Source organism: Myripristis murdjan, chromosome 7 (genome assembly GCF_902150065.1).
Source record: "Myripristis murdjan chromosome 7, fMyrMur1.1, whole genome shotgun sequence".
NCBI lineage: Eukaryota > Metazoa > Chordata > Actinopteri > Holocentriformes > Holocentridae > Myripristis > Myripristis murdjan.
In genome coordinates, this window is record NC_043986.1 from 22,601,645 (window position 1) to 22,611,757 (window position 10,113).

The 10,113-nt window shown below is 41.6% G+C and overlaps 1 protein-coding gene across 1 annotated transcript; it reads left to right on the forward strand.

Moving 5' to 3' along the window:
• Positions 1 to 340: 340 nt before the first annotated feature.
• On the forward strand, positions 341 to 8,244 carry plp2b (proteolipid protein 2b). The gene is made up of 5 exons (XM_030056788.1): positions 341 to 799; positions 4,968 to 5,123; positions 5,230 to 5,328; positions 6,669 to 6,759; positions 6,903 to 8,244. Exons 1-5 carry the CDS (start codon positions 704 to 706, stop codon positions 6,914 to 6,916), a joined length of 456 nt encoding a protein of 151 aa, XP_029912648.1. The 5' UTR covers positions 341 to 703; the 3' UTR covers positions 6,917 to 8,244.
• Positions 8,245 to 10,113: the final 1,869 nt, after the last annotated feature.

Below are 10,113 nucleotides of genomic sequence, written 5' to 3' on the forward strand. Positions count from 1 at the left end.
AAAGAAAAAGAAAAAAAAAAAAAACGAAGGAAAAACAATAGGGCTTCGCACTGTTCCAGTGCTCGGGCCCTAAAAACTCAAGTAGTCATACATGTTTTCTGTTGTACCTCTATGTCACAGCACAGCTTCCTGTCATTTTATTTCTAACTCAAAACACTAAAGCCACTAATAATTTATCCCTCGCAGTCCATTCTGTGATGCACAACGTGAAGTGCATGAAGTTTCCTCAAGTTTCAAGTGTGAAGTGGGGAAATTACGAGAATCCATGAAGGCAGCACGGGTCTGCTCAGTGGCAGTGTCAGGTCTCCCGCCCTCCCAGCGCCGCACATCAACACAGCCTCTTGAGGAAAGTGAAAGCCAACGCCCCACTGGCAGCTCCTGAGTCCTTTCCTCCTTGCAGAAAGAAAGAAAGAGAGAGAGAGAGAGAGGGCAGATTTGTCTACCGAACCAGACAGCAGCTCTTATTTTCAGCGGGGAAGTTGAGTCAGGTGGTAGGAAAAAGACCACACAGCCGCCCTGAGCCGGAGCTAGCAGGACAACTTCACGGGGACCGGCCTGAGCAACACTTTTTTTAACGGTCCGACACAAGTCAAATCAAGTTTGTTTATTCAAACGCTGCTCGCCGAGCCGTGCAGATAAGCTGAAGACATAGCCTTTATTATACACTTTGGACTGCTAGAGCTTAAAGTTAGTTGTTGCGAAAATGGCTGATACCGATGCCAGCCCCGGTGCCAACTGCCTGGAGAATCTGAAAAGTTACGTGAAGACCAAAAAAGGTTTTATTCTCGCCGCAGAAATAGTAAGTTCACTCCCTCTGGCATACAGCTTTGCACCGTTGAGCTTTAGCTAGATTAATAATGATATAAACTAGCCCTGTGTTTTGCTTGAAAGCCTTCACAGGTCTCCTAACTCAGTGTTTCTTAGACAGCACGGTGGGTTAGTGTAACCGTTACATGGTTGTTACGGATTTTTTCCACTGTCAGCCTAATTCAGCAGGAAGGGGTGAGCTGTAAGTTAGCCTCCTTTGTAATTCATTTAATACATGTGGCTCTGTCCCATCATTTTCCTATTCTGGAAAACATTAGTTTTTCCTAATATAATGTTAAGATAGATAGATAGGTGTGTTGCAGCAGTAGGTTGTCCAGACATTGCACTGGGACAGTAGTAGACTACACTAGACATACCTCTCAACACTAGGAGAAATATATATCATTAGAAAAATCAGTAAGCACTAGCATAATAAAGTGGATCAATACAAAAAATAAGAACTTATGCTATATGTACAATGAAATATATCTGCAAAATATCCCTAGAATAGATTATGTAATTGTTAAATAGTTTGTATGCTCATCATGTGTAATTTTAAGTGGCCTGTTAAGTTAATGAAAGCCATGAGACTTCAGGGTTGGGGAGTGTTGGCGGTGTGGGGGTCAAGACACAAGGAGGTTAAGAGCTTCCACCTGTCACTTGTGCTCGACTGTTTTCTCATTTGGCACCAAAGAGCCAAATGCAGAGTGATAAAAATGGCAGATGAAAAGGTCACACGGGTTAACTAGCCACAGGGAATTTCAGTTCCTCTCCCTCTGGAGCTTTGTAACATCTGTTGCTTATGGTGCATTTTTGTAAGCACAGGAGTTGTAAGAGCATAGATAATTATGAGACGGAGAAAACGTGTAGTGTGCATCACATTCCTGATACACATGTACATATACAGGCTCATAAAGTGGTGTGTTTTGTTCCACATCAGGTTTTAAAAAACATCTGGCTTTGGTTTTTAACAATAATATATGGAGATGTATGGCTGGAAATAGAAATAGCTTGCAGCAGCAGCATCAATCACTTCAAAGTCACCGATTTCTTCTGTTGAGAGTGTGGTTAAAGTGTGTTTTCTGAGGTGTGCACCCGCTTCCTGACTGGGAAGACATGTTTTTATTTACCTTTTGTTGGACCACAAGTTTCACATGGCTTGCTTTGTTTGCATTTCACACCAGCATGTTCTCGTAAGGAAAGAGCCATCAGGCCTTAAGGTCTCAATAACAAACAGTGTTGCCTACCGTAGAGTGGCCGCCGTGTGTAATAACACTGTATCTATTCCTTTCTTAAAACGTAAGAAAGCACTTTGTTTCATCGATGAAAAGACTCTGTCTTTAAAGCACTTTGTAACTCAACAGCCTCATTATAAAGCTCTCATACTCAGATGTTGGTGGTCAGTGGTCCACCCACGTTAACTCCCTTTTTTTCTTCAGAGGTAATGGAAATTCCAGGCGATGTGTGAGGTTTGGTCCTCGGGACAAAGAATGCATGAATGGCTTAGCACACATCTATGTTGTGGCATTAAAGGATAGCTAATTTCAAACTTTCCTGGACTCACTAGGTAGTTTGTTGTTTCTCCCTTGTTCACTCACACCTTTATCGGAGCCTGTTAAAAGCTATGGAAGTCATCTGTGGTGATGAATGTCTCAAGTAGTTTACTAAATGCAGGAAGAGGATTGTGAGCTTTATACAGGAAGACAAATCTTATCACTCCTTGTTAGGACTAATCTAACGGGAAATAGGGTGCTTAACCCATGCAGCCTTGTTTAGTATGTCTCATATCTCATATCAACAGACTCTCCTGGCAGATATACCAAGAGCCTTTTCAGAGTAAATATTTTTTTTAAGGTTTTAAACTGAATTCTACTGTCTGCTGAGCACGCAGCAGGTTTGACAGCAAGGTGTCAATGCCTTGACAAATTATGTTTGAATTTCTTTGTGATACTCATTCCACCTGACAGAAGCAAGACTGGTCTTGAACATTACACATTTGAGGCTGCAGATCCCCACATGTCACCGTGTCACACCCAGGTAGTGCAAACCTGCCTAAATAACACAGTGAGTGCTTAGGACTGGAAAGCATTTTTGTCAAAGTTTGCTAGTTTCTTCATCAGAGGGTGTAGAAACTGACTGTTGAGATGAGAGTGAGTAAAAGTGGATGAAATGTATCAGAGGTTGTGAAATTCATGGTATATGCTTTTATATGAGTCATAGAAAACCCTGAAACCACCCTGAAGATTTCAGTGACTTCCCTAGCAACTGTTGTTGTGTCATGTTTCCCTGTAACACGGGCTGGCTCTTGGCTCTCATGTTGCTACTGACTATAATTAGCCAACCATTCACAACAATTTCCCCCACTCAGTTTAAAAGAGCAGCACATTATACTGATGCTGAATAGGTCCTGGCTGTGTCTTTGAGGCTGTCCCGTGCAAACAGATCCGCCGCTGTGTTGTAACATAAAGGTGTCAACATCTCAGAGCCTTTCCTGTTGTGAGGGAGTCTTGTGTAGTGGGTGTTTCTCTGTGTGACCGCCTCTTCAGTAGCCGCTGCCCTTAGAGCAGCCGGTCACAGACAGAATAGAGCCTCTTTGTGTAGGACTTTGGCCTCGGACACCCCGCTACTCCACAGAGGCAGCCTGTGCCAGTCTCGAGAACACATGAACTACTGATGCCTCTGGCTGTGTGCGCATGTGTGCAACATAGTTATGGGCGTGGAGAGGGGAGAGAGTAGCGGCATATTGGGCCAGTGTGGAGTAGGTTACATCATGTGTGCTTCATATAGAGTGAGGTGAGGTGACACTTCCCACTCAGTTATCTGTGTCTAAGAATAAGAAATTGGAATGTGCGATGCCTGCATTCTTAGATGCACAGTCTAGTCAGAGTCCAGTTTATTTAGCAAACATTTACAGTAGAAGGCATATCATGTTGACATCAGTACAGCTTTCATAGGACGGCAGTACAGCCAGGCAACTTGAGCCACTAATTCCACATGCCAGCTTTGTGTGTTCAGTCTATATAAATAATATGTAACAACAGAGTTTATGAATTAGAATTTCCATGACCACATTATTACTGCTGTCACACTTGTGGCATTCATTTTTGCATATTTTCTTTTATAGAATATGATTCTTTATTGTAGGATATTGGCTTAAAAGGTCAACATTGGAATTTACGTTCTTTACTCAAATGAAAATGCTAATGTCAAAATAATCTTGTTAGGAAAATTGTAGCACTCAGCCGAAATCAAGTCCTACGCAGAAAGGTTTTGTGAACTAACACTACTTAAACACTCCTCGCTTTCATAGCTGTCATATGTCTGTGTTCGTCAAATGCATCTGCCCACATAGTTTGACAGCAACAATAGAAGTATTGAAACGAGGCCCGTACTGGTTGTGAGCCGTGGGCTGTATTAAGTTTATGATTTCTGCACACTGGCAGCATTTCAGCGGAATGGACTGAGGAGAATGCCCGCTTACTTTTTCCCTCTTATGGAAAAATGTGTTCTTGATGGAAGAAACACTGTAATTCCAAGATGAAAGCAGCATGTGATGGATAGACAGACTGCTTAGTCTATTTGATGCAAAGCATTATAATCCCTAGTCCCTTTTTTGTTTTGTTTTAGCCACATCCAGCTTTAAAAGCGGTTTGTGCTAATTCTGTTTGTGTAGAAGATATTTCCTTGACAAAAATGGCTGTGTTGATGTTGACTTGTCCACTGGCTGGAGTTAATGCAACAATGTTGGCTTTGTTAGAGTGATTTACTGTGTTGCTCTCTGTATGGACTTGGCTGTCAAGTGGAGAATAAACAGGTCATTTTCTGCAGTTACACCCGGATTAGCATACTTAAGCAACAAAACAGTGTGTGATAGCTTTTATGCTCTTAGGTGAATTGTAGCTGATCTATGCACTCTTTTAATGAATGCAAAGTGGCCCACAAAGTCTAACAGAGGGGAGGAATTTAGATAATGTTTGTGAAGTTTGCTGCAAGCTATAATTAGATGCCCCCAAAGGATTCTGGGATATCCACCTCATTCTGGGGATTCTTCTTTTCCCTCACGGTCACATAATAATGAAGCAGCAATGAATAATGTCTCCTCAGTGTAATTATTTTCACTGTTTACCATGTTTGTTTTTTTTCCCCAACCCTGTCCTTAGCTCATCAGCTTCATCGTCATCATCTGCTTCGCTGCGTCTGTGTGTGGTGGCTACTCCGCTGTGGCCATCTGTGAGATGATCTTCGCCATTATCTTCTTTGTTGTCTTCATGATGCAGCTGGACAAGCAGATCCAAGTGGTCAACTGGGTCTGGAGTGTAAGTGTTGTGCCTAAGCTGCCTTACCACACAATCTTGCAACCAACTCACGTGCAAATAATTTCACAATAACATATTTCCACTTTCGCTTCCTTCTTGTGTACAGGATCTTATTCGTGCTGCCATCGGTGCTGGCCTCTATATCATCACCTCTCTGATTTGGATAGCTAGAGGAAGCGGGGATGGCGCTTGTATCGCAGGCGGGGTTAGTTAACACTTTTACTGGTTAATTTCACAACAACTGTTGTTACAGTGATGTGTCATATCTTTATATGAGACACATCCACACCCCAGTGGGGCTGAGGAGTAAGCATGAGACATGAAACATGTGTTTCACATGTTTCATGTCTCATGCTTCCTCCATTAATTGTGCAACATGCACACATGTAACAGGAGTATGTTACTCTAGTAACATACTAGTTACTCTAGTCACTCTAGTGTCACTATTTTCTAATTTCTGAGTTTAAATAGCTTGCATTGCCTAATTTATTCAAACGTTCCGGGCAAAATACCCTTTTATCTTCTTACCCAAACTGAGACAAGATGTTTGATACCATTTTCATCTCTGTACGTCCACTGGCTCAGTTCCTTTGGGTGGCATTTCACATTAACTTAAAGACTTGACCTGTCTTAGAATTAAAAAAAAAACAAAACAAAAAAACCCCCCAAAAAAACGAGTGTTGTTTTAGTATAAGCTAATTTGTGCTGGATGAACCTCTGCCGGGGCGGCACGGTGGTGCCGTGGTTAGTACTGTTGCCTCACAGCGAGAAGGTCCTGGGTTCGATTCCCACCCAAGGTCCTTTCTAACCCTAACCCTAACCCTGGAGTTTGCATGTTCTCCCCGTGTCTGCGTGGGTTTCCTCCGGGCACTCCGGTTTCCTCCCACCGTCCAAAGACATGCAGGTTAGGTGAATTGGAGAAGCTAAATTGCCCCTAGGTATGACTGCGTGTGAATGTCAGTGTTTGTCTGTCTGCCCAGCGATGGACTGGCGATGTGTTTCACTGCCTTCGCCCTATGTGCGCTGGGATTGGCTCCAGCACCCCCCCACGACCTTAGTGAGGATAAGCAGTTTAGAAGATGAATGAATGAATGAACCTCTGCCTTCAGCAGTGAGCAGATCAATGTGGTAGCCAGAAAGATGAATATGCTCAGTGATCATAGTTCCATCCAAGACATGTACTTCACATACACATGATGCACTATATAAACAAGACAGCTTCAGAGTTGCTGTAAGCTTTATTTTTTTCATTTTGACGGAGCTATGCTAATGACTCCCATAGACTACAAATTTTTACGCTAAGCTAACACAAAATGCTACTCATTGGATCTGAACCACTGTACGTACAGAGGTACAGAGGTGGAAATGGTATCGAGCACCTTGTATCACTCCGGGTAAAAGGGAAAAAGGGCATTTTGCTCAAAACATTGGCATATTCTTTTAATGTGACCGACAAACCTAGCAAACCAACAGTTCTTTGAATGTGCACACTTAGCTGGTCAGTAAATGTGATTCTGATTTTAATCCTGATTCTCCTTTCCGCAGGTGTTTGGTTTGATCGCTGGACTGCTGTTTGCCTACGACACCTATACCATCTTTCTGCAGATCAAGAGCGCCAGGCAGCAGGCTTCCACTGGTGAGAGCAACAACTGATTCCTCATCTCTATTTTTATATCAGTTTATCTTCCAAACCACAAGTTGTACACATAGATTACAACATTCAGACTTGTGTGGAATATATAAGAAGTATGTTTTTCTTCTTGTCTGTCTGCTTTACAGATGACAGAGTTTAAACACTCCAAGACACTTGCTCCCCTGTCAAGTACACAGCAGAAGAGCAGAAAAAACAAAACAGAAGTTCATGCAGGAGTTAACAGAGAGAGAGAGAGAGAAGAGTGGATCAGAATGTAAGGTGGACACTAGAAAATGACCAGGTCACAAATTAACCAATGTCACTGTGTGGTGCGAAGAGAATAGGGCTTTCTTTTAGGGCCCTGCCTGAGTGGAGGATGCCATAGCCGAAAATGCAGTGAGACGTGAATGGGAAAAGTAAGTGGTAGATCCGTGCCTGCATGTTGGACGGAAGCATATCTACTATGTGAGGAATTCCCCTCAAAAACCTTCACTCCAACCTCAATGTACCACTGATTGCTCAATGTTTGGTTCGATAAAAAAGGGAAAGATGTAAATAATACAACAATGTAAAGCTTTGGGCGACATCTTGAAGCAGCTTGTCATGTTAATTAATATCATACAGGTGTGTCTACTGTTGTAATGTAGAGAGTGCGTCATGCTCATCCTGTCCACCTTTGCAGGTGTGTTGTGTGTGTTTATATGTTACAAATAATTGACATATGAATGGGTGTATTAGGAACTGTTTAACATTGTAATAGTTTATTTTATACGTTTTCAGTGAGGACTGCGAGTTAGTTTCTCACCCAAACATTTCCTTCTCTCAAGGGTTCAACATGGCTCTTCACAGAGCTCCCAGTGTGATATGGTGCCTTGAAATATTTGAATTAACCATCCCTGTTAAATTTGTTCTTATTGTTCAGTGATGCCTTCAGATCTACTTTTTTACCTAACTTCTTCGATCAGCTGTCTTTTTCCTCTTCTTCTACTGATTGGAGATTAGTCTCCACTCTTAGGTTTCCATTAATCACCAAAGAACTGCTCACTCTTGCATTTGTAAAATAATTCAAGTTGCAAAGTTGAACTGTTATCCTTCTGTTTTGCCTGTCTACTCTGATTCTTACTCAGGTCATGTCTTTTTTGTTTACGTTTGTAACAAATGCGCAAGGTGCAGATTATTTTCTATTGACATTTTATACAGCCCAGAAGGATTTCCTTTGGTTTGTGGCTTGTGGTTGTGTGGCCTTTTTTGGTTATGAAAGATAAAGCAAAATTCATGCTTGGGAAAGTCACATAGTTGGCATTTTACAATGTGCATATCATTATTTTAATATTTTCTGTAAATTCTTCCTCTACCCTAGATAGTTTTTTGTCCAAGAAAACATGGCCTCCCTGTTTTTTCTAACATGTTTGATAAGAGTTTGCAATTTGTCATTTCAAATTTTGAAGCAATGGTTCTTTGAGAAATAAAAGCCATTGCTACTACAAAGAAAAACTGTCCTGATAAATTACATTTTTATTGTATGCTCTTCTTACTGCACAATACATCTGTCCGAAATTGACTCTTTATGACTTGTTTTGTTTTGATCACATGGGAAATAACTGTGATCAATATACACTACTCACAAAAAGTTAGGGATATTTGGCTTTTGGGTGAAATTTATGGAAAATGTGAAATGTTCACGCTACAGTGATATTATATCATGAAAGTAGGGCATTTATGTAGAAGCATACACTGGTGATTTCCTCATCTCAAACAATTTCTTGAAACAAAAGCCAACAACAGTGGTGGGTATACCACAACAAAAAATGTCAGTGTCTCAATAACTTGTCATGTGCCCTTGAGCATCAATTACAGCTTGACGACGACGTCTCATGCTGTTCACAAGTCGACTTATTGTCTGCTGAGGCATGGCATCCCACTCTTCTTGAAGGGCGGCCCTCAGGACATTGAGGTTCTGGGGTACAGAGCTCCAGCCTCTACATGGCGACTCAGCTGATCCCATAGGTTTTCTATGGGATTCAGGTCTGGAGAAAGTGCAGGCCACTCCATTTGAGGTACCCCAGTCTCCAGCAGCCATTCCCTAATGATACGACCTCGATGAGCTGGAGCATCAAACACCTGATGTGAATTTTGCCGTTAAACTCCTTGTTAGAGAACAGCAACTTGTGCAAAAAGTACTGAAACACTGAACAGTTGGACATGTGTATTCAAAAGTTTACAGAAGGTCACATTAAGTTCACCTGTAAAGGTTATAATGCATTTTAGGTTCATCCTGAAATTTCACCCGAAAGCCGAATATCCCTAACTTTTTGTGAGTAGTGTATTTATGCAGTTATACTGACTTGTGTTTTTCATTTTTGCTGAACTTGTCTTCTATCACAGTACCACTAGATGGAAGCAGAGTGCTATTTAACATCAGATACCCTGAACAGAGACATTAAAAAGGCCCTCATAAATTAAGATACAAGCTGGAGAGTGTGTGTGTGTGTGTGAGAGAGAGAGAGGTGTGTGTGTGTGTGTGTGTGTGTGTGTGTGTGTGTGTGTGTGTGTGTGTGTGTGTGTGTGTGTGTGTGTGTGTGCATGCTAGTGTAGAATTAAAATGAGCGCATGCTAGTGTAGAATTAAAATGAGCCGCTTGTTCGCTGGGCCTACCATTGTAATTTTTTTTTTTTTTTTTTTTTCAATTTCAATAACTCACATTAGTACTGATGTCATTTATAAAAGACCCGCAGTGGAATGATAATCCTTTGTTTGGGGTCACACTGACTGTTTTCAAATTAATCCCCGTGTTGCTGCGCTTGTGCCGTGTTGTTGTGGCAAACTGAACACAATGTAAACATCTTGATTCAACAAATAAAATACAATAAAATACAACGAGATGCTATATTTGCTCTGAAGACCGAATTTGCCAGTTACCTTGTTGAAATGATTCAAACTATTTAAAAGCCATATTAAAGCTGTCGACTCCTCCCATATGTCCAAATGTTGTTACAATTTGCAGCAGACAGGGCTCACGGTCTGGACCCGAGCCTGTGAGAGAGGTTTTGTCAAGCTGGCCTGAAGAAGTTGGCCCAGGTGTGCATTACAGTAGCCAGTGTAGCCTAGGTGAAGCGTGTCTATAGGCCCAGTCTGGGACAGCCGGCTGTATGTATGAGAGCTATGGAGAGGCAAAGTTGGAGCTGCATCAAGTTAGTAGGATACAGCGAGGACAACACCGGAAACCAGTCCACTCTGCCTAAATAAACGTTTCATTTTTTTAAGTGTAGAAGCACAAAATATTTCAGTGCCAAGCTTGACATTTCTATTACATTTTTCACAAGATACTCATGTTTGAATATAAAGTATTTTGACATT

Bases quoted from the DNA above. Each gene is read 5' to 3' on its own strand.
- plp2b (XM_030056788.1), top strand. From the start codon at position 704: ATGGCTGATACCGATGCCAGCCCCGGTGCCAACTGCCTGGAGAATCTG. The intron at 800-4,967 runs GTAAGTTCACTC...CCCTGTCCTTAG, and splicing joins TTATTCTCGCCGCAGAAATA to CTCATCAGCTTCATCGTCAT. The intron at 5,124-5,229 runs GTAAGTGTTGTG...TCTTGTGTACAG, and splicing joins TGGTCAACTGGGTCTGGAGT to GATCTTATTCGTGCTGCCAT.